This window comes from Aquila chrysaetos, chromosome 26 (assembly GCF_900496995.4).
Source record: "Aquila chrysaetos chrysaetos chromosome 26, bAquChr1.4, whole genome shotgun sequence".
Taxonomy (NCBI): domain Eukaryota; kingdom Metazoa; phylum Chordata; class Aves; order Accipitriformes; family Accipitridae; genus Aquila; species Aquila chrysaetos.
The window spans coordinates 1,159,870-1,184,765 of record NC_044029.1 but is presented as its reverse complement, the minus strand read 5'-3'; the positions used below and the strand labels follow the sequence as shown (position 1 = coordinate 1,184,765).

The window sequence follows — 24,896 nt, the reverse complement described above, 5'->3', positions numbered from 1 at the left end:
TTTCACGTCAGGGCGAAGCGTCGGGAGCGATGTCCGGCCGCGGGAAGCAGGGCGGGAAGGCGCGGGCCAAGGCCAAGTCGCGCTCGTCGCGGGCCGGGCTGCAGTTCCCCGTGGGTCGCGTGCACCGGTTGCTGCGCAAGGGCAACTACGCGGAGCGGGTGGGCGCCGGCGCCCCGGTGTACCTGGCGGCCGTGCTGGAGTACCTGACGGCCGAGATCCTGGAGCTGGCGGGCAACGCGGCCCGCGACAACAAGAAGACGCGCATCATCCCCCGGCACCTGCAGCTGGCCATCCGCAACGACGAGGAGCTCAACAAGCTGCTGGGCAAGGTGACCATCGCGCAGGGCGGGGTGCTGCCCAACATCCAGGCCGTGCTGCTGCCCAAGAAGACCGACAGCCACAAGGCCAAGAGCAAGTGAAAAAGACCTGAGGAGTGTTCCCACCTCAAAAGTAAACCAAAGGCTCTTTTTAGAGCCACCCACTTCCTCAAAAAAGGAGCTGCAGATCCTAGCAAAAAAAAAAACAAAAAAAAAACCGCCAAACCCCAACCCTTTTTATCATCTTCGCATTTGAAAATGTTTGTTCATTTTTTTCAAAACCAACATTACAAAATAACATGGCAGTTACTGGTAAATGCGTGCTAAAACTAAACAGGTTTATTCCCCGTGAAAAGAATCATTTTGCTCTGGCAAAGGTGAGAAAGACACAAAGCTGATGATTTATTGCAGGAAGGAACCCACGGACCCCCCAGGCCTCTCCTGCGTCAGCTTGGCCCAGTGGGAAGTTGAGGTCACTCAGGTCTTTAAAAACAACCCTGCCCCCTCTCTAAACAACCTTCTGACCTACAGACCTCATCCTTTCTTCGTAACAACAGGCATTCTGAATTCTTAATTTTTAATACAATTTTCTCATGGCTTTGAGCTGCTGTGCCCATTTCCTGCCTGAAATCTGAATGGGTCTGAGAACAATTGGTAATCACTGGAGAGGCAATTTGAGGTGAAAAGGACTGTTGCCAGTTTTGATCCTACCTTATAAATAGTGCTGAACATTACCATAAAGATGTTGAAATAGAAACAGAAAATCAGTGGTTGTGGGTCAATAAACACGTTTTAATAATTACCTATTTGAAAACATGAAGTACGTGAATCAACATCACACAAAATTTTAGTACCACTGACAGTTACAATAACAGGGGGTAACAAGCAGTTTGCAGGCCTCTGGCAAAACAAAGGGTTGTAGGCAATAATGAATATATCAGACAATACTTCTTTTAATTCTCTGTACTCTGAAAAATAAAATGCATTTATTTTTAATTTATATAAGCATGTTCTTGGTAAAGTACAGATGAAGACTTTCCCCCTCTTGCTAGCAGCCTGTTGTTTTACTACAGCAGACACATCAGTTGGATAAGCCCTTTCTAATATTACTGCCGATGCAGGAATCGGTCACTGGACAGTAAAAAAATGGAATATTTTGCTGTCTGCTGTGAAAGGGGAGTCCCAGCTGATAACTCGAGCAAGTTTTATTGTGTAGAAGCATGGAAAAAATCATCGGCAGCAGTGTCTCCTTAGATAACGATGACTCAGATTTTCACCAATCAAGCTGTATCAAAATAAAAACTCTGCTGAATTACAAAGTGATAAGGCACTGATTATAATTATTAACAAAAACTGGCCTTGTTAAGTTCTTATGTCACCCGATTTATTAAGAAAATAAATATTTGTATAGCAGAGCACGAGGGAACCATGCCTGTATTGTGCCCACTGAGCAACACAGTACAAGCTGCTATGCTGTAAAAAGTCATCTCCTTCTGGGGCACAAACAGCCCTTCACGGCACTTTAATCTGCTTCTTGCCTTGTTGCATAATGCACTAATTTAATTTATTTTAATTATTTTGAAAGGGGTAAAGGATTTTGGACAAAGAAGCTAATTTCTAATCCATATTCAGTGCTCAAGATGAGCCTGTGTTACTTCCTCCTCTTTGAAATCAATTTGCCGTTAAATTACCGACTCAAATCCCTGATTTTCAGTTCGGATCGGGAGAAGACCCTTTGAAGAATAATAATTAGTTACTCTGGAGATTCGGTTGCCCACGTCGCGGATTTTATTTAGAAGGAAAAACAAAAGTTTCTGTCTCCCGAGGTCTCTCCAGGTCCAGGACTCGGGGTTTATCGCCTCTTTTTTAACTCACCCTTTGCCTCTTCGAAGGGAAACTCGGCCGAGGGGAACAACAGTCTTCCTTCTCCACGCCGCTGCGAACCGGGGGGGGGTCGGGGGCAGAAATTCTGCTAAAAACCGGCTTTTTTGCCTCCTAAGAAACACAAACCGAGCGGGGCGAAGGGCCCTTTCTGCCGTGCGGCGGGGCGGGCTCTGCAGCGCACCAATCACCGCGCGGCTCCGCTCTATAAATACGAGGCCGCCGACTTGCTCCAGGCCCAGTGGTTCCCCCGAGCCGTGGACGAGGCCGCCGCGATGTCGGAGACCGCGCCCGTTGCCGCTCCCGCTGTCTCTGCTCCCGGCGCCAAGGCCGCCGCCAAGAAGCCGAAGAAGGCGGCGGGGGGCGGCTCCAAAGCCCGCAAGCCGGCGGGCCCCAGCGTCACCGAGCTGATCACCAAGGCCGTGTCCGCCTCCAAGGAGCGCAAGGGGCTCTCGCTCGCCGCGCTCAAGAAGGCGCTGGCCGCCGGCGGCTACGACGTGGAGAAGAACAACAGCCGCATCAAGCTGGGGCTCAAGAGCCTGGTCAGCAAGGGCACCCTGGTGCAGACCAAAGGCACCGGCGCCTCCGGCTCTTTCAAGCTGAACAAGAAACCGGGTGAGACAAAAGAGAAGGCGACCAAGAAAAAGCCGGCGGCCAAGCCCAAGAAGCCGGCGGCCAAGAAGCCCGCCAGCGCCGCCAAGAAGCCCAAGAAAGCGGCGGCGGTGAAGAAGAGCCCCAAGAAAGCCAAGAAGCCGGCGGCTGCCGCGGCCAAGAAAGCAGCCAAGAGCCCCAAGAAAGCGGCCAAGGCAGGCCGCCCCAAAAAAGCAGCAAAGAGCCCGGCCAAGGCGAAGGCGGTGAAGCCCAAAGCAGCCAAGCCCAAGGCAGCCAAGCCGAAAGCGGCCAAAGCGAAGAAGGCGGCGCCCAAAAAGAAGTAAAACGCCTGAGAAAGAATTACAGAGTCTACTCATTTAAATAAACCCAAAGGCTCTTTTAAGAGCCACCCACTCAGTCTCGAAAAAGAGCTGAAACGCTGCGGTAACGGCAGCAGCAAAAGCAAATCTTTACACGGTTTTAGCAGGAGTTCATACAGAAAAAAGAGAGTTACCATTTTCGAAACGTGCGCGTTCGGTGCAGCCTGTGTGGGAGACCCGGGCTTCCTTAAAGCGGAAATGTTTCCCTACGTGCAATTCGGGAGACCCGCGATATCGCCGCCGCTTGCTCCGCCCTCCGCCCCCCCCCCCCTCCATTGACCGGCGCGGCCGGTCCCGGCGGAGCAGCGATCGCCGCTTCGCTGCGGTGCCCGGGGGAGTTTAAAAGTCCCGCGCTGGGCCGGGATTGGCGCCTTCTGCCCCACCCAGCCCCGCCCCTCCTTCCCGCCAGGCCCCGCCCACTCGGGCGGTGACGCCCCCCACCCCGGGGAGCGATCGCCACTCGCTCCGGGACGTGCGGCACCGCGTCGGGGGGGGGGGAAGGGGATCGGGGGACGGGGAACGCGGGGGCCGTGTCCCGGCTCTGCCTTTGCCCCGCGGAGGGAGGCCGGCCGGCAGCACGGCTGCTGTGGCGCGGTGGGAGAGCCGGGGGCCCGCGCTCCAACACTCCCAGCCCCCGGGTGCCTTGCCGACCCCCCCCGCCAGCTTTATGCCCATAACTTTTTTTTTTTTTAATAAAAGAGGGAGAGAACCAACTCCTGCGCAAGTTTGGACAGGGGCGTTTTAAACCGGAAAACCCCTCGGAAATAAAAATCCTTCCCTGTTGCCTAATCGAGTACAGACAGGTACTTCCACTGAAAAAAGCCACGGTGTTGGGGGCACGCACTGGAACGTACGGAGAAAAAAAAAAAAACAAGCTACAACTACGACTGGAAGACTTGCTTCAGAAACTGCTTTCAAAATATTTATTAGTCCCTGAAAGGGGCAGAAATACGATTTTTTTATTTCACAGGTATAGTGTACAGAAAGCCAGTTCTTAACAGCATCTAGGATTTTCTACCGGATCTATCCAGTAAGAGAAATTAAAACCCTTAGAAAGTAAAAGGACACCTACCTTCCCCCGCAGGACTCCTGAGTTCTGAACAGCGAGAGCCGGTAAAGCACTAGGACAAAGCTGCCGCTGCTGCTTAGCCACATTCAAGACCAGAAACAATAGCATGTACTAATTTCTTGTTTTAAAAAAACAAGTATAACTCCGCATGCCAAGCATAGGTGTTAACCAAGAGCCCTCCACTTGAAAATTAACATTTCGGATGTCTACAAAACTGAGTACTCGAGTTACCTCTCCAGTGATGTCCAAACGAGCAAACTATTCACGTACCTCCCCCCCAAAAAAGTAATTCAGCCCTTCTACTTGAAAAAGTTGGTGGCTCTTAAAAGAGCCTTTGGGTTAGAACTGAGGATCCAGGAGACGCTCTACTTGGAGCTGGTGTACTTGGTGACAGCCTTGGTGCCCTCGGAGACGGCGTGCTTGGCCAGCTCGCCGGGCAGCAGGAGCCGCACGGCCGTCTGGATCTCCCGCGAGGTGATGGTGGAGCGCTTGTTGTAGTGCGCCAGGCGCGAGGCCTCGCCGGCGATGCGCTCGAAGATGTCGTTGACGAAGGAGTTCATGATGCCCATGGCCTTGGACGAGATGCCCGTGTCAGGGTGCACCTGCTTCAGCACCTTGTACACGTAGATCGAGTAGCTCTCCTTGCGGCTCTTCTTGCGCTTCTTGTCGCCCTTCTTCTGCGTCTTGGTGACGGCTTTCTTGGAGCCCTTCTTGGGCGCGGGGGCGGACTTGGCCGGCTCGGGCATAGCGACAACTCTCAGGTTCCTCTGGAGCACCGGAGTGCCCGATAATGCGATTACTCCCGTATTTATAGGGGCCTTATGCAAATCTCTGGCCTCAGCTATCAGCGCTTCTATTGGATAAGGGCGCCAGTGACATCACTCCCTGTACGAACGGCTTTGTCATTGGTTCTTTTTAAATCCCACGCTAGTATTGGTTAATCATTCCAATCCTATCAGCCAATCACAACAAGCTCTTTCAATCGCCCGCTTCGGTGGTGAAGCTCGTCCGCTGCGGTCTGGCCTCGCCCGGCCCCCGGGGTCACCCCGGAGCATCCGGGCTCGGTGTCTCCGGCAGCTGCTTCCTCGGGCTGGTCTGTAGGTACAAAGTGTGGTTATCGGTAACTTCTCCACAAAAAAAAAAAAAAAAAAAAAAAAGAGAGAGAGACCTAGAGAAAATTGCAAGGGGTTTTGCTACTCTTTTTTTTCCTTCAAGGAGAAGTATACCTGCATACTTCACGTAATAGCCTGCATTTGTAACAGCCACAAGTTAAATAGAAAAGGGAAAAATGACAACCAGAAAAGATACAGAGGCTCTGGAATACTAAGCTTTGTTAATTGTGTTTGGAATTAATTCTTCTGGCCCACAGAACATGGCTTGTTTTTCAGGACTATAAATGAGATGGAAGTTCTGACTTAATTTGTAAGTTGAAAGAATGTAGACTTCTCTTGGGATGTATTAAAGATTAGATTAATTTGTTTAAGTTAAACCCAAGATATTCCTGGTAATAAAAATAAATCGTGGATTTAAAATTGAATTTTGAATTTATCATGAATCAGAAATTCTGGCTGTTTTCTTGTTAAGTTGACTTAATTGTGCAAGAAGAAAATACAATTGTTTAAACAGACTAAAATGATTTTATGGTATTAGGAACTCTGATGTACTTTTTTTTTTAATATAATAGAGGAAGTCTTGTTTAATATAGTGTTAGCCTGTATGTTTAGAAAAAGGGTAATAATTTTTTTAAATTAAAATGCTACGTGACATCATTATAAATTATAGTTATAAATTCATTCATCAGTAAATTAGAACACTCTAATCCAGTTTTAAAGGAATCAATTTAATTTGTGGTTGAATGAAGCTAGGACTGGACAGTTAGCTATCATATAGCCAGTGCTATAATGAAGCTGTTTCCTTTTGGAACCCTTAAGGGCCAAAGTCTAGACTTTCTTGGTAGCAGAGGAGACGGATGGCACAGGCATGTACAGGAAACCTATCTAGCATAGGTAAATGTAATTTAAGTGGGTGAGACTGCTAAAATCACAACAAACCAATTGTTCAGGGAGATTTGTAAGGATAGTGAGAGAGATTCTGGACACTGGTAGAAGAAATAAACAGATCTATCACCTTACCAGGCTGATTTTGCTTCTTGTTTTTTTTTTTCCTTTTACCTTGCTGGGCAGAGTTCTGGATGCACAACTATTTCTAGCCTACGTCCAAAATAGTACTGCCTGAAGAAAGGGAGCCAGGTGAGGAAAGCGTGGGACCCTTCTCCTTCCCAGTGAGTAACGCTTGCTTGCAAGTGCTTCTGCTGTACTTAACACCTAAACTGGGGAGATAAAAGCAGCCACCCGTGTTGAGGAGAACAGCTTCGTGCTTCCGCTGTGATGCTCCCTGGTTTCGTGTCCATCCCCCCCCCCCCCCCGAGCCCTGCTCCCCCTCATCAGGAACAGAGGTGGGGTAGGTGCTCATCCATATCCATTTTCTCTGCCTCCCCTGCAGCTGCCAGTAGCAACTCGATCAGCTTGGAGAAAATCTGGTAAGACAGGAGGGCATTGTATCTGCCTTTTAAAGTGAAGAAAAGTAGTTTTCTCTTTCAGCAAAGCAAGAAGAGAAGCCAGAGTGGCCCACCTCTAAACATTTAGCTCCCCACATATGCTGTGAGCCTGATGAGTTTATTTTGGCATAAATATTACCTGGAAAAGCAGTTCACTGAGAACACCTCTGCCTGGTAACAGGACTTCTCTCATGAACGTCTGAGAAAGTCCACAACCTGACATGCAGCTCCTGGACAATGTGGTGTAGGATCTCTGGTTTTGTCTCCACAGTAGCAGGCAAAGGCTGTTGCTTTTGTTACACTGCTCTGAAAGAGAAAATGTAGAATAACACAGGGCAATCTCAGCAATATGAAGTCCATAGATCAGAAAGCAGAGGCATTAAAAAAAAAAAACCACCAAAAACTGCAACCACAAAAAACAGCTTCTGCACCCCCACCCCCCCCTTGTTAACTCTTTTAAGTCTATTGATCAATTCCAGACAAAAGTGACAGCTGATCCAGGTCTTAGAGATTCTTAGTTCTAGCAAGTTTTGTAAAAATCGGCTATGGAGTAGAAAGACATCTTCCATCAAGGGAAGGTGGCTACTGTGAACTGAATAGCTACTGCTTGTTTTCAGCCTTCCAGCTGAAAAATGTGTTAAAACCCCCACAAAACCAATCCCTAGCCCCCAGAAATAAACAAACAAACAAAAAAAAAAGCAGCAGCTGAATAATAACTGAAGGCCAGTCAGTTCTGGTGTGCATACTGCCCCTTCAGAAAGAGGTACAGCCGGAGAATACTAAAGGCAAAATAATTGGGGAGAGGAGTAGGGAGAGATTTAGAAGTTGTTTATAAATGGAACTCAAGTTCTTGGAAAGAACTGGTTGTGGAAACCTTATCAATCATGGCAGAAGAGCTGAGTTTATTGCATTGTTTAGACAGTCAGGATATATGGAAAAGGAATCCAGACATTCATATTTCTCTTGACAGTCTAAAATAACCATGTTCACTAAAGGAAATGGATGGAAACTTCATCCATCCCACTTCAACAACAGTGGAGTTTCCAGTGACTGACCAAGGCTTTGGAGCATCCAAAAGAAATAATCCTTCAGAATCAGGAAACCCAAGTGTGGTGGGAGGGAACAGAGAGAACCCTTCAAGCACAGCTCCAGAACAACTCGAGTATGTCAGAGCTTGAAGGAGCCACCAGCCTATTGTGTATTATCAAACACTATAAACTGTGGGACTCTGTCTTTTCCCCCTGGTTGGGGTACCTCCTCCAGGTGAACAGGTTGTGCTACATGCTGACAGCTTTCTCCTGTTCAGGTAACTGCTCCAGCTAGAATTTTCTAGGAGGCAATGGGAAGACATAAAAGCAAAGCTGCGGTTAGTGTTTTGCCGCTACAGCTCCTGGGTGAACTCTGCATAGATTTTCCTGAAAAATACTCTTTCTTATCCTGAATTCTCCAGTTAGAAACGTTTACATTTTTTTCCTGTCTGTGCTTGTTGCCTAAATGGGCTTCAAGAAAAAAAAAAAAAAAAAAAAAGGAATTTATGAGTAGTATCTTCGCTCTAATTATCCCTCCTTCTGCAGCATCTTCAGTCAGAAATGCTGGAGGACCACTTATCTGGTAAGAGAATGTCAGTCACCTGTGTATTATCTTTGGCTTACAGAGTACACTTTGCCAATGCCAAAAGCTCCTGAAAAACAAACCAACAAAAAACATTAACCAAAGCAAACAAGCAGAGACAAAAAGACAGACTTTTAAGAGTGGTAGGGTAAGAGTTAGAGATTTAGATTGGTTTCTGAACATCACTTCTTTTTAGTGTCACATATTTCTCTGTGTGGAATACAGAGAAAAGAACCGAGGAGAAGTACCAGGGAAAGTTATAAAACAACTAGACCATTACAGAAGATACTTAACACATAGCATTTGGGGTTATTAGAAACATGTTGATGATAAGGCACAGCTGCCTAGCAGTTGTGATCATTTTGGAAAATTTCTCAAGTGCATGATTTACATTAGAATCACATTTGAGAAGTCCAGTTTTAAGGTTATAGGTAGCTACTGTAGACATTTTATGTGTTGACATTGAAATATGAAAAATAATCGTATTACATGCTGCATACATTGCATCTACTGCTGTGAGTTTTCTAGCTTTGTAAATTGCTGAGTGTCACTGTCATCTGAAGACCTTATCACTACTTAGAGAAACAGTAAATGTACAAGTCATATTTCTACAGCACAAACTAACTGTACTGAAAAAGCCACAAGCTGAAAGGGAAGGATAAAGGGGGAGAGAAAGTTGCCATGTATTTTTTTAAATAAATGGCATTTGGAAATTTGAGATTTCTAAATAGACGATTGAGATGAGGTAACTCGTTAAAATGATTTCTTCCCTCTGAGTGCAGATGTAGATGACAGTTGGTAAAACATATGGTTTGGGTCCAAAGCTATGTGAAGGGAAAAACCAGCAAAAGAAATACGTTGAGATACTATGTGTCAAAAAAGAGTAAGACCATGAAAAGTGGACACACACATGCCACATTGTTAAAAGCACCAGAAACAACCTAGGTGTTTTTTTCATGGGCGTATTAACAAGATACACAAATCAGTTCCTTCAACAGCACCTCGGTCCTGTAAACACAAAAATGCCGCGCAATCACGCAGTTAAGGGACCTGGGAGACACTGGCTTAACCCCCTACAAAAACCCCACCGTGTCGTCCACACGGAAAAACAATTTAAAATTGGAATGACAACTTTACTCAGCATTCGTTATAAACCAGCGGATTTACGTGGGCGCACAGACCATCACGCCCGCTCGAGTCCCCCCCCCCGGCCGGCGGGGCTCTTTGTGGGAGCGCACCGAAATGGCGGCGGCGCGGGCGGGGCGGGGCGGGCGGGAAGCGGCGGTCCCGGCCCCGCCGCCCCCATTGGCTGGATTTTGCTGCAGACCCGCGGCCGGCGGGGCCCGGCTCCCCCAGCGGCACCGAGCGCCGCGGCGGCGGGGCCGGGAAGCCGGGCCGTGCGCGGCGGGAAGGAGGGGGTGTCCGTCCCCGCTCCCGGCGATTTGCTCCCGCGGCGGCCGGGGAAGCCGGGGCCGGCGCCGCGCCGCCCGCCCCCGTCCCCGTCCCTGCCCGCAGGGGGAAGGGCGCGGGGAAGAGCCCGCCCTTGCCCTGCCCCGCCGCAGTCCTCAACCAGGTCGGGCCGCCGGCAATATAGAGAGGCGCTGGCGCCCATTCCCGCTACACGCTGCCTGGGTGGAGCGCGGTGAGAGCATGTCCGGCAGAGGCAAGGGCGGGAAGGGGCTCGGCAAGGGGGGCGCCAAGCGGCATCGCAAGGTGCTGCGCGACAACATCCAGGGCATCACCAAGCCGGCCATCCGCCGCCTGGCTCGGCGCGGCGGCGTGAAGCGCATCTCGGGGCTCATCTACGAGGAGACGCGTGGCGTGCTGAAGGTCTTCCTGGAGAACGTGATCCGCGACGCCGTCACCTACACCGAGCACGCCAAGAGGAAGACGGTCACGGCCATGGACGTGGTCTACGCCCTCAAGCGCCAGGGACGCACCCTCTACGGCTTCGGCGGCTGAACTCGGTTCCTGGGATAGGTTACGCTTCTAGAACACAAAGGCTCTTTTCAGAGCCGCCCAAGCTTTCAAAAGAAGAGCTTTGATCGCTGTTCGTGTGCGTGTCGTCTTCTCGTAGTTGCCATGAGGTTTGGGGCGGGGGGGAGGGGAGCAGAGGCTGGGCTTTCGCAGTCTCCACCCGTAGCCTGCGGGTTCTTCCCTAGCCCTCCCAGGCTCAAACAGGACGGCACGCAATGGGAAGAGGGGAACGAGCGTCCCGATCGTCCTCCGGGAAGAACACGAGAGGAGCGCGTAGGGCTCCCTGGGTTCGGGGAAAACATTCAGGTTCTGAAAGACGGGTGCGTCCTTTATCCACCCCCCCTCCCCTGCTTCCCCGTTCTCCTCTCCCGTCCCAGTCCTTCTTCGGAACGGGAACGGAAGGGGCGGGCGGGCAGGCGAGGAACACCGGGGGCGAGGGCTCCTGCGCCAGCCGCTCCCCCGCCACCGGCTTCAGCGCGGCAGCCTGAAACGCGAAGCTCGCGAAATGGCGGCACTCTCCTCTCTGCCACTCGGGGGGCGGGACACAAGAGCGGGAAGGCGTGGGGGGGAAGAAACGGCTAAGAGCACTCGCAGCGCCCCAGGGGCTGCGCTGCAGAGGAAAGAGGCCACAAGCCCCGCGCGAAAACGTCTTCCCTTACTGCCCTGCTGCTGCTGAAGGGCTGCCCGGTCTCTACAGCAGCCACCGCTCTCGATTCCCCCCCCTCCTCCCACCCCACGCCGGCAGCTTGAAGCGGGGAACCTCAGAACTGCCGACACACGCGGGTCCGGGGTGGGGGAAGCTGTGGTGTCCCACGCTACCTGCTACTGGCAGCCCGAACCTCTCGCAGTTATCCCAGACTCGGCGCTGCTGTGAGCACGCACAAGAGCGCCCGGCACAGACCGTGCCCACGCCCGCTCCCAAAAAGCAGAGACAGAGACACAGCTCTCTCCCGTGGCCACGTGGTGGCTCTTAAAAGAGCCTTTGGGTTTGGTGGTGGCAAGGCAGGAGCCTCAGGCGCGCTCGCCACGGATGCGGCGGGCCAGCTGGATGTCCTTGGGCATGATGGTGACGCGCTTGGCGTGGATGGCGCAGAGGTTGGTGTCCTCGAAGAGCCCCACCAGGTACGCCTCGCTCGCCTCCTGCAGCGCCATCACGGCCGAGCTCTGGAAGCGCAGGTCGGTCTTGAAGTCCTGCGCGATCTCCCGCACCAGGCGCTGGAAGGGCAGCTTGCGGATCAGCAGCTCCGTCGACTTCTGGTAGCGCCGGATCTCGCGCAGCGCCACCGTGCCGGGCCGGTAGCGGTGCGGCTTCTTCACGCCGCCCGTGGCCGGCGCGCTCTTGCGGGCCGCCTTGGTGGCCAGCTGCTTGCGGGGCGCCTTCCCGCCCGTCGACTTACGCGCCGTCTGCTTCGTGCGCGCCATTACCCGCCCCAACTATGCTCACTCAGTGAAAGAAGCATTGTGCTCTTGCGGGTCATATTTATAGGGGGTGGAGGCCCCGCCTTCTCGGCTCTGATTCGTCGGAAAATCGAAGAATTTAATTGGGTAATTCGAAACATCCTGTAAGCACGGAGGTACCGCCCCGAGCCCCAGCCCTTTGCAAAGAGGAGCAGTGGTGATTTTTTCTTTTTCTTTCTTTCAGGGAAGGCTGAAGAACTTTTAAAGTTTTATTTCTCTAGTATATATTACTTCTGTTTTTTTCGTGAGTTGCTTGAGACTCTGAATCGTGCTTACCGGTTCTACGTTGTAAGTATATGATATGGTAACATATGTGACTAGCCACTAAAAAGTCAAAGTAGTATTGGAGTTTTAGTTTTGAATTGCAAGTAAAGCATTCAATTCCTCCGGAAATACTTCACCAATTAACTTGTAACAATTCAATATAAGTGACAGGCATTTTACATACTTAGGTTTTATTACATAAACCTAAAAAAAAATAATTTAAAAAAAGTATTGTCTTTCTGAAAATCATGGAAAATAAGTATGTTTTTTTTCTATATACCTTTGGTAGCAGACTCCTTTTGTGAACTGTATGAGAAGAATTAACTTGATGAAGGGCAAAATTAATAATGACAAGTTGTTAGCAAAAAGATAAATCGTTTTCGAACAAATGTAAAATGATATCATCAAGCCTGTACTGCAAGTACTAAAGAGCGCTTTTCAGCACAGAGGGGGTTAACGCGGGATTTTCAAATCGGCCCAATGAGATCGGCCCTTTCCATCAGCCAATGAACGAGCAGCGCTTGGCTATAAAAGGCACTCCGGGTGGCTTGCGTTCAACAGTGCGCTGCGCTCAGTCTTGTGCTCCCGAGAGCGAGAAAACGAGCAGTAATGGCGCGTACGAAGCAGACGGCGCGTAAGTCGACGGGCGGGAAGGCGCCCCGCAAGCAGCTGGCCACCAAGGCGGCCCGCAAGAGCGCGCCGGCCACGGGCGGCGTGAAGAAGCCGCACCGCTACCGGCCCGGCACGGTGGCGCTGCGCGAGATCCGGCGCTACCAGAAGTCGACGGAGCTGCTGATCCGCAAGCTGCCCTTCCAGCGCCTGGTGCGGGAGATCGCGCAGGACTTCAAGACCGACCTGCGCTTCCAGAGCTCGGCCGTGATGGCGCTGCAGGAGGCGAGCGAGGCGTACCTGGTGGGGCTCTTCGAGGACACCAACCTCTGCGCCATCCACGCCAAGCGCGTCACCATCATGCCCAAGGACATCCAGCTGGCCCGCCGCATCCGTGGCGAGCGCGCCTGAGGCTCCTGCCTTGCCACCACCAAACCCAAAGGCTCTTTTAAGAGCCACCACGTGGCCACGGGAGAGAGCTGTGTCTCTGTCTCTGCTTTTTGGGAGCGGGCGTGGGCACGGTCTGTGCCGGGCGCTCTTGTGCGTGCTCACAGCAGCGCCGAGTCTGGGATAACTGCGAGAGGTTCGGGCTGCCAGTAGCAGGTAGCGTGGGACACCACAGCTTCCCCCACCCCGGACCCGCGTGTGTCGGCAGTTCTGAGGTTCCCCGCTTCAAGCTGCCGGCGTGGGGTGGGAGGAGGGGGGGGAATCGAGAGCGGTGGCTGCTGTAGAGACCGGGCAGCCCTTCAGCAGCAGCAGGGCAGTAAGGGAAGACGTTTTCGCGCGGGGCTTGTGGCCTCTTTCCTCTGCAGCGCAGCCCCTGGGGCGCTGCGAGTGCTCTTAGCCGTTTCTTCCCCCCCACGCCTTCCCGCTCTTGTGTCCCGCCCCCCGAGTGGCAGAGAGGAGAGTGCCGCCATTTCGCGAGCTTCGCGTTTCAGGCTGCCGCGCTGAAGCCGGTGGCGGGGGAGCGGCTGGCGCAGGAGCCCTCGCCCCCGGTGTTCCTCGCCTGCCCGCCCGCCCCTTCCGTTCCCGTTCCGAAGAAGGACTGGGACGGGAGAGGAGAACGGGGAAGCAGGGGAGGGGGGGTGGATAAAGGACGCACCCGTCTTTCAGAACCTGAATGTTTTCCCCGAACCCAGGGAGCCCTACGCGCTCCTCTCGTGTTCTTCCCGGAGGACGATCGGGACGCTCGTTCCCCTCTTCCCATTGCGTGCCGTCCTGTTTGAGCCTGGGAGGGCTAGGGAAGAACCCGCAGGCTACGGGTGGAGACTGCGAAAGCCCAGCCTCTGCTCCCCCCCCCCCCGCCCCAAACCTCATGGCAACTACGAGAAGACGACACGCACACGAACAGCGATCAAAGCTCTTCTTTTGAAAGCTTGGGCGGCTCTGAAAAGAGCCTTTGTGTTCTAGAAGCGTAACCTATCCCAGGAACCGAGTTCAGCCGCCGAAGCCGTAGAGGGTGCGTCCCTGGCGCTTGAGGGCGTAGACCACGTCCATGGCCGTGACCGTCTTCCTCTTGGCGTGCTCGGTGTAGGTGACGGCGTCGCGGATCACGTTCTCCAGGAAGACCTTCAGCACGCCACGCGTCTCCTCGTAGATGAGCCCCGAGATGCGCTTCACGCCGCCGCGCCGAGCCAGGCGGCGGATGGCCGGCTTGGTGATGCCCTGGATGTTGTCGCGCAGCACCTTGCGATGCCGCTTGGCGCCCCCCTTGCCGAGCCCCTTCCCGCCCTTGCCTCTGCCGGACATGCTCTCACCGCGCTCCACCCAGGCAGCGTGTGGCGGGAATGGGCGCCAGCGCCTCTCTATATTGCCGGCGGCCCGACCTGGTTGAGGACTGCGGCGGGGCAGGGCAAGGGCGGGCTCTTCCCCGCGCCCTTCCCCCTGCGGGCAGGGACGGGGGCGGGCGGCGCGGCGCCGGCCCCGGCTTCCCCGGCCGCCGCGGGAGCAAATCGCCGGGAGCGGGGACGGACACCCCCTCCTTCCCGCCGCGCACGGCCCGGCTTCCCGGCCCCGCCGCCGCGGCGCTCGGTGCCGCTGGGGGAGCCGGGCCCCGCCGGCCGCGGGTCTGCAGCAAAATCCAGCCAATGGGGGCGGCGGGGCCGGGACCGCCGCTTCCCGCCCGCCCCGCCCCGCCCGCGCCGCCGCCGCCGCCATTTCGGTGCGCTCCCACAAAGAGCCCCGCCGGCCGGGGGGGGGGACCCGGAGGTCGCGGCGTTCTGGTCAGTCGGTGTTTTCTACTTGGGAGAGGTCACTGTGGGTTAACGTTCCCCGGGGCGTAGCCTTTCCTTTTAGGAATGGCTTTGGAGCCGTGAACGGTTCCGGCAGACCGAGTTGGCAGCTTTATCGTTTCGGGAGATGTTGGGTTTTGGTGGGGGTTTGTCGGCAGCACGAGTCCAAGGGACGGGGCCTGCTGCGGTGTCTCCCGGGGACACGACCGGTGTAGAAAGCCCTCAAACCCTGCGTGTGCACTCACGCTGTTTTAATTTCTCCGTAAGACTTAGTATTTAAATTTACCGTGAAATATATTTGAGGGTATTGTTACTTTGTTCTTGAAAGATTGTAAAATAAATGTTATTCCAAACATTCACTGTTTGCCATCTCTTTCTTGTCAGGCGTTTTTCCCTGGTTAGTTATATGTGTGAAATACAGAGGTTTTATTTTTTCGTGTTTGGTTGGTCAGGTATCTCATTCTGTTTGATCACCCCCCCCCCCCCCCCCAGCCATCTTTTCCCTGTTTCCTAATGGGTCCTCACTCCTATAGTGCTTCCTGATGATGAAAAGTTTTTGCTTGGTAACTTCACAGCCGTTTCCCTTTGAGCTGTCACATTTTTGTTTCATTGTTTGTCCTTTTTAATCCATTTTTTCTTGAAATAATTTTCTCTCTTTCTTTGGGGCTTTGGAGGGGGGGCATTTTGCGTTTGTTTTTTTTTTTTTCTCTCTACAGTCTACAGACTTCTAGTATGTATGTTATTCAGCTCATATTGGCCACTACTTTGATAAGTCTATTTTCATGTGTAGATAGCCAGCTTTGTAGTGTTTTTTATCAGCCTTTATTAATATCACCCAATTTAGTTCTACAGAAATAGCAAAGGCACACTTATCTTTGCTTATCAACCTTTATGGTGCTATTGGCACAGGTGAAGCTCCTCAGTTTATATTGGAATCACCGTGCCTTTGCACACTATTTATCAGTTCACTTACTGTTTGAGAAAGAAAAATTTATATTCAGCCCTTTTTTCTCCCCCATTTACTGGTTACAGCATGAATAGAATACAACAGAAATCTCAGTAAAGCTTCTGCATAACTATAAAGTGTACTCTTCCCTGCCTATTACTTCTCTCACTCTTTAATATCATAGACATTTTCCCTGGCAGTAATTAGTGTGTTTTTCCCTCTATTTGTCTAGATTCAAAGGACCGCTTTTGTTCTCTTCAGGACTGCTGAAAGAATTATTCTCCCCTTCTCATCTGGCACATTTGGTTTTAATAACGTAATTTTTTTGCATATCTTTTCTATAGCTTTGCCTTCATTTCACCTCATGACTTCAAATGCTTTAGGTGTTAATATTGTTGTAGATTATCCACTTAAACAATTTCATTCTTGTCATGTGGTTTAGTGGGAATAAGTATTTTGCCTTGCAAGCTGCCCTATTCGCCTCCTATGCCTAGTGGGGTTGAATGTTGATTGGTACTTTGTCAAAAGGTTGCAATCTCTTTTAGCATCCACTTCTCGTTTCTTTTCAGTTCACTAGATCTATTTTTGTGGCATTTATTGTGTGGTTAATATTTTTCCCATGAAATGTAACCTTTGCTTATTTTTGCATCATACTTTCTTAATCCTTTTAATATTAGACTTCCTTAAATAAACAACTTTTCACCCTTATCCAAGGTCCATTACTTAAGAGTGACAACCCAGCTGAAGGACCAAAACAGCTAACAATGTAATTTGTTCCTGACCTAAGCAATATCTTAACTTCAAAAGGGAGAAAAACCACAGATGGTCTAAAGCCTGAATTTTAACTGTGACTGATTTTACACAGAATCTTCACAGATATGATAGCAACATACAGGCACATAAATTGCTGTATTACAGTATGCTTGGGTCATTTGAGGAAATGGTATTCTATATTTCATGATTGTTAAAAGCCAAGTTATGCTTACCCCATTTTGTCTTTACCAAACAAAAGAACAGAAAATTTAATTTTCATGTTTTTATTTTAGCATAATGTATGTGTGTGGTATCTTTCTAAACCTTTCACTGGCAGCTGTAGGTATAAAATAACTGTGTGTATATTACTGAAGTGTTGGGGCACTCCTGAAAATAGACAAAATTTAACTAAAAGGAGGGGCGTACATCCTGTTTACAGGAGCTCAAACCTTTCAATGTTCTGGAAAAGAAGGAAGAAGCTCTGAGCAATCTGCACTGATTGAACTCTGGAGTAACACTTCATTTCCTAATATGACATCTTGGTCTTATTTTTTATGGCTAGTGTCCATCCTTCACTCCTACGTGGATTTTGTTACTAAAAAACAACAAGTAAGTATATGAACTACCCATTAATTATTGTTTTTTCTTTTTTACAATTCAGCTTTTCCCATTAATCAAGAGAGTATGTGGAGGGTGAAAAATTCTGCTTGCCTCTTCCTGATCAGGGAGCCTTGAGCTTGTTTCCCATGATGTGGGAAGGCAGCCAGTGCACACTGGAGTGAAGGAGCAGGTTGGGTGAGCGTGGGAAAGAGCAAGAAAATTACTTGACTCCTCTTCCCACTCTAGGTATGTCATAGCAGATCATAGCACTGCTTTTCCCTTCTGCATCAGCTTTCAATCTCTCATCCTGCCATCCCTGCTAATACTCCTGGCCTTACCAGGAGACAAGCATCCCCTTGAGGAGGCTCTTGAATAACGTGAATTTCAAAATTTGTTTTCTCTTCAGTGATCTACTTTTCTTCGGGGTTTCGAGGAAAACAGTTTAGTTATCTGAAGGAGCTTCTGATCTCTCAGTAGATCTGCCAGCACATGTATTTTCAGTTCAATAGGAGAATTAATATCAACTTAGAAAGTCTCTGTGGTGTATTTTTTAAACCAGCTAAAAGTATTGGGGCAGAAATATTGCAATTTGGAGATACAGATTTGGTTCTCCTCCTAAAGCAGAAGCTTGTGGCAAACGTGCTATTTTACTTGGGTGGGTGAAAAATTTGTGAAGGAAAGGAATAAAACTGGATCATCTTCCTAGGGAAACATAAGTGTTCTTGGAGCATAATCATGTGAAGTGGAGAAGTCCAGCTAATCACAGAGATGGATTTTTGCCTAGAGTGACAATTAACATGATGAAAACATTACAGAAGTTATCTAATTCCATGAAAAAAAAAAAAAAAAAGAAATTGTTTTGAGTTGCATCACAAGTTTAATTACAGCACAAGCAAAATTAATGCTCTGTGCATCCTACTCATATAGAGACTCCAAGCTGTCAATCTCTGCACAGGCCATCTGCCAGGAAACAGAAGACAGGCCCATTGGCATGACTTGTGGTTATCCCCTTAACAGAAATGCCACATTTCACACCTGACAGCTCAATATGCCCCTAAATTACTGCTGGACTGTCTGAGTTTTGGTCAGTTCAGCCCTAGTTTTCATTCGCATTCACGTGGACTAACCTGAGGCGCCTGGCCCCTGGACTGACTGCGCCCCCTGCTCGCTCTGCCCCAGGGCACGGCAGGGTTTGCGTTTGCCTCCGGGCTCTACTCGCAGCTGGGTGCTGAAGGCTCCAGCTGGTGCGTTCGGAGTCGCTTTCCTCCAGGTGGAAGCTGGAAATCAGCATGGATCGTGGCAGCTCCTACCCCAGGAACAGTGGGGTCTCTCTCTGACAGAGCTTTATAAACCTCACTAAAATCATAGATGTACTTGTTAATTACTGACTCTTGAAAGCGTTACCTTTTCATGCAGTGATGTGTTTATGCAGTAACCCTCGCTGGTTATCCCCAAACTCGCAGAGATGGACAAGGGATAGCTTGGGCTGAAAGCAAAAATAAAAAGCACATAGGAGAAAGTTACAAAGTCCTTTACAAGGTAATGACCTATTTTTTCCCCATTTTTCAATGTATAGTAATTAAATATTAATCTTATTAGTATTATCTTGATAATGATTATCCTATGCTGCTGTTCTCTATGATACTGTCCTTTTACATCTCCAGCATATGTGCATGCATACATGCACACATCTGATATGAAATTTTCTGTCGAAATCCCCCCCCCCCAGGTAAAAAAGAATCAGAGCTGCTTTGATGCAGCTGCAAGGTCCTTCAGCAGTTAACACTGCGCACATACAGTGAGTGCACGGGACTAGCAACTAATGGGAACTTCACCACCTATAGAGGCACATGGACTTGGACTTCTGGATCATAATGGGTGGTGGCAAATCAAGCCACCCTTTTGGTGATAAACAAGATCTCCATTTGCCTGACCTGCAACAGTGCTCTTGCCATGACCTTTATGACATACACATCTTGGGCTCTCCAAGCTTTAAATGTTTTGGATGTCACTAAATGAAAATAAACTTCAGCCTCCTCATTTTTTCACTTTCTTTTGACCACGGTTTTCAGTTTCACTGCCTGTCCTCCTGCCCCTGGTCCCTGACTCAGTCTTCAGAACTGTCTCGTCACCATCCTCCACCTTTACTGCACCCTCCAGGTTGATCCTGATTAAAAAATCCTCCTGCATGTGAAAACAATAAATAAATAACTAAACAAATCATTTGTTCAGTGCTCAGAAGCACTAAAAGGAAAATAATGTGAATGTCAAGAATCACCAGAAGAGGAACAGAGAGCAAAGCAGAGGATATTGTATCTTTGTACCGTTGTAGCATTTTCTGTAATAGCTGCACCTTGAGTACTGTGCACGCTTCTGCCCTCTAAATCAAAGAAAAGATGTAGTGCAACTGGAAAAGAAAGTTCTGAGAAAAGTGATAGAGATGATTTAAGGTCTAAAATAGCTTCCCTACTAAGGGTACTAGGACACTTTCAGGACAGAGACAACTATTGGGTAAAGAAGTTCTTACTTATCTTTAATATCTGTAAGGTCAGTGGCTAAATCTATCAAGTTCAGTGAGGTCCAATCTAACTATAGTTACTAACCAAAACATTACTGGCACCAGAAAAGCTGCCTAAATATTGTAAATGTAAATAAGTAAATGGACTCCTTATCTCTACAGACTTTTTCCAGATGAAAGAGAAGAACTGAAAGTGATGAGCCATCTCTCTATAGAAGTCAATTCTGGAGAACACAGCTGCTTGCATAACTGTGAGCACTTCCTAACATTGGTATTAAATAGTCCCCACCTCTTAAAGACTTCCACACTGATCCCTGGTGGTATTAACTGCCCTTCAATTACATGCATTTGCTGAGGATCAGTTTTGTTTTCCTCACAGGGTCAAAAAACCCCTCCAACAACCAACCAACCAATCTTCCCCCCCCAAAAGCTCATATTCATTTCACTATTTTTTTCAGGGACTTCAGGTTATTTAGCACCCTGGTTTGTACAGACCAGGAACCGCCTGTTTGTGGTTCTCTCACAAACTACTTGTGGAGCCAATAAAGGAAGTTCCATGGCAGGAAGAAGCTGCAGTGTCTGTAGAAAGAGGGAAGGACTTGGTTTCTATTTTAAATCCCTCCCCACACGTCAAGAGCAATATTGTTTGTGTGCAGAGACCTGAAAGAATTGATTTCTTAAAGAAGTGATATATAGAAATGCCATCTGGAGAGGCAAAAGGTTTATCTGCATCAGTTCAGTTAGTACAGTAGGGTTGTTTCTGTACCGTGCAGTCATGTGTTAACTTTTCTAGGACAGAATGACCAAGGGCGAAAATGCTTTAATGATCACAGGCTCCTTACAGAAGTAGTTTACCATTCAGGATAGCCCGTTGCTCTCTTAGCCATGAAGTCTGCAGAATCAAAATAACATTTTCTAACAGAGCAAGCTGGAACCCCGACTGTTCCTTGCCTGATTTTTTTTTTTTTTTTTTTTTTTTTTTTTTTTTTTTTTTTTTTTTTTTTAACGTGGGCAGCAGCCACAGTATAAAAAAAGCACAGTTAAAATGAAACCAACAGCCGATGGAAGAAACACCGGAGGTATTCGATACGGAGGCCGGTTTTAACAGCAGCCAGGGCGGGTTGCTCACCACTTCACGGCGGTGCCATACAGCAGATTCCCCTTCCTCGCCTGCGGATTAACGGGATGGGAACGACTCGGGGAGGAGAGGGGCGGGGGTGGCGGAGAAGGGGAGGGGAGGAAGAGGAGGAAGCGGAGGAAGGAGGGAGGGAAGCTCCTTCCCGGGCAGGATTGGCCAGAAATTGCTGCAGCGGGGCCGCAGCGGAGCCGGGCGGTGCCTGGAGCCGCCCCCCCCCCCCCCCCCCCCCCGCGGCGGTCGGGCGGCTGCGGCCGAGCCTCGGCTGCTTTGTGGTGCTGGGCCGGGGAGGGGGGGAAATGCCCCAAACCCATCGATTCCCCCGGTACTCAGCCGTGCCACAGTAATATCAGGGAGAATCTGTGAAGGTGCAAAGAGAAAGGCGTCCCAGGAATGAGCTGTGCTTTATGGCAAGCTGCTATTTTGTTAATACTAGATACACACGGAGCGTTTACTGTTACTGGCAAATGCGGGTTTCTGCCGTGTTCCTACAGCTATAATGCAATTGGCTTTCAGACTTCAATCCTGTCATTCAAATGTCCTGAATGTCAGCATCAGAGCCTCTGAAACTTTGTGAATGGAGACACATGAGTTTCTTTCATGTTTACCAATGTCTAAGTTGATCCTGTACTGTGTATCTGAGGGGAATAAACAATAATATCAATTTTTTAAACCTCATTTGCTGTCTAAGCAAGCCTGTTTTCAAGGGAATATGAAAAGGTAGTTACTGATGATATTATTCAAAACGTTTCTATACATTACACCAGATTTGCAAGATACTCCTACTTGATCGTATTATTGTTTGCTATGTATAGCTGCAGAAAGGTACTAAAGGAACTAAATTTTTAAGTGAAAGCATTTGAGAGTAATCTATGAATAGACCTGTAAGTGTTTAACCTTTGTATAGACTGTGTCACATAAATGTTCAAATAAGTTTTACAAAGAACAGCACACAGTTGGAGATACCCTCAGTAGCAGGCAAATAATTCTATTCATTTTTGTAGGCAAATGTTCTAACATGCCTACACTTTTTGTAAATACAGTAGCCTAAAGCAACTTCTCTTCCTGGGGGGGTGGGGGGTGGGAGATAAAAAAATTCACACCTTCCTCTAAGACTGAGGAAGACTGCTAAGTACCAAGGGAGTTTGGACAAGGACTTTATGCTGTCCACAATCAGGTCATTCCAGAGCAAATCGAGCATAGTCTGTTTCAAGAAAAACATGAATAAGACTTTTTGAAGGCAAAGAACATTTAGGGACTTTTCCAATACACTGTTGTTACTATGATAAAGTTAATGAAAAGTGAATGTTCTTTTATGACTTCATTCTGTTCTACTTGTTTGCCTGCAAATTTGGGAAATTTCTACAGCTGAGCATGGGCTTTTTTGTTTGTTTTTATTACCTTGCTTATTATCTTCTAGTGTTTTATGGAGAAACAGAAAACTATTAAGTAACTACAGGTTGAATAACATGCTTTGGGAGAAGGCTATCTGAGAGATTGCACTACCTATGCTATAACTAGTACTTTAAAGCATAAGGATATACTTTGTGTGTACTTAAAGGTCAAAAGTAAAAGTCGTCTATGACACTAAATGTTTTTTCATGACCACCATCAACTGTGATGCACTGTGCTTAAATCTAAACCCTTCCTCCTTTATGTGGAAATCTGAGAGGTTAGGCTGTCTGAATAGTTGGAAAGAAATCTGAGGAAGGATCCAGATTAATTAGAAATTCAGCATCTGAACTGAAATAAAATATTGTTATTAAAGGACACTTTTTTAAGTCTCATCTGTCACAAGTAAATAGGTGTTATACTCCAATTCTCTCTTCTATTTTAATATATATAGGACTGTTATTTAACTATGGTATGCAGACAAGATAAGTTCATTTATAACAAGCATAGTAACATGAGGTGGAAGAATATATTGCCTTTCTATGTTAAATGTGGATGGGTGGTCAGGAGAAACAAGGAAGAGGAACTGTATGCAGTAACTGCAGGAAAATATTCCAGTCATATTTTAGCTAAAGAAAAAGAGGATTTGGTATACAGAACTCATCAGTTTGCCTGTACGAATAAAAACATGCTAAAAACCATCATGAAAACACTGTTGGTGGCATAGAAAACAGAACATCATTCATAAACTGCTATGAAAGGAAACTGAGCTCTTTATATGCACCATTTCAAGGGGGAAACATGGCTAAAAAGGCAGAGAACGAAATGGTAAATTTTGTATTCATCATTACTGAGTGTAACTAGTTTCTAGTGAGGAATAGAAAAAATAATACTTTAGATTTCTAGCTGTCCATATCTCATTTGAAAATAAAATGTTAGAATACCTGTGGTTTTGAGTGGTTTTTCAAACATCAGTGGTGAAAATAAACCCTCCTTCCCTAATTTCCAAGAGAAGCAAAACAGACCCGCTTCCTTCTCAGGCACTTCAGTGTGAGCATTGGTCCTGAAAAGAGACAAATGCTCCTGCCTCACCCTGTGTTTCCGAGGGCAAAAATGAAACCTGGGAGGCCTCTGTTGCAAAACAAGGGATTTTCAAATGGCCCAATCAGGACCTTCTGCAAAGCAGTCCTCTGCTTCATACCCAGGTAATCTCTTCCCCCTCCCCCCCAAAATATCTACCAATAGAAAGTTGTTTTTCTTAATATACTACATTAAATAAACTGAGATTGTTAACCAAAAAGTAATCCTTAAATGTTTTAAACCTAGTTCTAAGCCTCGAATTTCAGCATGGCTACTAATAAAGTCCATCTCTGAATAGTAGGTGATCAGTACTTAATACTGCTTCTTTGAACAAGAGAGGGCTGATAAAAAGGAAAAAAAAAAAAGTCCTCTGCCTGTTTCGGGGAAAAAAAAAGAAAACCACCAACGACCCCCCCCCCCCCCAAAAAAAAACACCCCGAAACCAAACCAACACACCTTGAAAACTGTGTAAGAAGCAAGTACAGTTTAAAACAAGTCCCCCGATTCTCATCTTGTTTCCCAGCACCACTTCAGCCAGGCACTCCAGTGTTACCTCCCTCTGCTTGAAAAACATTTTCGATTAACGCCTTGCCACAGTGACTCACTCCCCCGCCTCCCGAGGGAGGACACTGCAAAAAGCAGCAGTGTTCCTCGCCCTAGGTCTCAAGGGGCACTTTTAAAGAACAAAGAAAACACACACACCTCCCCCCCCCGCCCCAGCCCGGGGCTCTCAGCTCCCGGCGGTGCATTCCTGCCTCCCCTTCCGCTGGTTTTGTTTTCGTCCGCACACACCACCACCGAAAGAAAAAGAAATAAGGTCCTGGTTTACCTATATCTGCCTAACAGAGGCAGGAATGCAGTGTCCCTTCCAGTGAAAGAAAAAACCCCCAAATCTGTTCCGAAGAAACAGAGGGGAGAGAGCCCTTCCAGCAGGACGGACTCCCCGAGACACCAATGGCGGAGAGGCTCCTCCCTATAAATACCGGCCTCTCGCTGATTATCTTGATTTCTATCCCCCGATACTCTTTTCCTGTCTTTTTTTTTTTTTTTAAACCTGTCTCTGACTGTGTCCGAGACTACCCGCCGCTTCGGCCCCCGCCTCCAAGAAGCCGAAGGCGGTGGCGGGCGGCTCCAAAGCCGGCGGGCCCCAGCACCACCGAGCTGATCACCGAGGCCAGGACCCCCTCCACGGAGTGCAGGGGGCTCCCACGCTCAAGAAGGCCAAGACAGCAGCCAAGAGCCCCAAGAAGGTGGTACCAAAGAGCGCAGCCAAGGTGAAGAAGGCAGAGCCCAGGGGGAAATACTGTAAGAGGAAAGGAAACTGACAGAAAAAACCCAACAGCGCTTTTAAACGCCACCCACGCTGTCAGAACGAAAAAGAAAGAATTGAAACATCAGTTCAAGTCTAGACTGGTACACGATGACGCCCTGCCACGCGTATATACGACTTTCCATAGCGCTACTGTAAGAACCCACACGCTATGGAAAAATACACTTGAGCGTATTTTGGTTTAACTCCCGATCCTC

General features: G+C 48.7%; 6 protein-coding genes and 1 long non-coding RNA gene across 7 annotated transcripts; 5 read left to right on the top strand and 2 right to left on the bottom strand.

The window, feature by feature from the left end:
* Positions 1-448, top strand: LOC115336186 (histone H2A). The gene has a single exon (XM_030002817.2). It carries the CDS (start codon positions 30-32, stop codon positions 417-419), a length of 390 nt encoding a protein of 129 aa, XP_029858677.1. The 5' UTR covers positions 1-29; the 3' UTR covers positions 420-448.
* A 1,871-nt stretch (positions 449-2,319) lies between these two features.
* Positions 2,320-3,205, top strand: LOC115336202 (histone H1). Its single transcript, XM_030002832.2, has one exon. It carries the CDS (start codon positions 2,474-2,476, stop codon positions 3,131-3,133), a length of 660 nt encoding a protein of 219 aa, XP_029858692.1. The 5' UTR covers positions 2,320-2,473; the 3' UTR covers positions 3,134-3,205.
* A 1,345-nt stretch (positions 3,206-4,550) lies between these two features.
* On the bottom strand, positions 4,551-5,039 carry LOC115336191 (histone H2B 1/2/3/4/6). The gene has a single exon (XM_030002821.2). The coding sequence runs from the start codon at positions 4,982-4,984 to the stop codon at positions 4,604-4,606; it is 381 nt and encodes a 126-aa protein (XP_029858681.1). The 5' UTR covers positions 4,985-5,039; the 3' UTR covers positions 4,551-4,603.
* A 4,200-nt stretch (positions 5,040-9,239) lies between these two features.
* Positions 9,240-10,456, top strand: LOC115336200 (5E5 antigen). Its single transcript, XM_030002831.2, has one exon. It carries the CDS (start codon positions 9,649-9,651, stop codon positions 10,366-10,368), a length of 720 nt encoding a protein of 239 aa, XP_029858691.2. The 5' UTR covers positions 9,240-9,648; the 3' UTR covers positions 10,369-10,456.
* A 911-nt stretch (positions 10,457-11,367) lies between these two features.
* LOC115336205 lies at positions 11,368-14,886 on the bottom strand. Its single transcript, XM_030002835.2, has 3 exons — positions 14,178-14,886; positions 14,052-14,089; positions 11,368-11,817 (listed from the first exon to the last, which is right to left on the bottom strand). Exons 1-3 carry the CDS (start codon positions 14,869-14,871, stop codon positions 11,395-11,397), a joined length of 1,155 nt encoding a protein of 384 aa, XP_029858695.1. The 5' UTR covers positions 14,872-14,886; the 3' UTR covers positions 11,368-11,394.
* Positions 12,699-13,140, top strand: LOC115336203 (histone H3). Its single transcript, XM_030002833.2, has one exon. The coding sequence runs from the start codon at positions 12,715-12,717 to the stop codon at positions 13,123-13,125; it is 411 nt and encodes a 136-aa protein (XP_029858693.1). The 5' UTR covers positions 12,699-12,714; the 3' UTR covers positions 13,126-13,140.
* On the top strand, positions 14,871-23,067 carry LOC115336211. The gene is made up of 5 exons (XR_005931491.1): positions 14,871-14,936; positions 16,124-16,207; positions 17,084-17,253; positions 17,951-20,482; positions 22,318-23,067. It is a non-coding gene; the product is annotated as an uncharacterized LOC115336211 (long non-coding RNA).
* Positions 23,068-24,896: the final 1,829 nt, after the last annotated feature.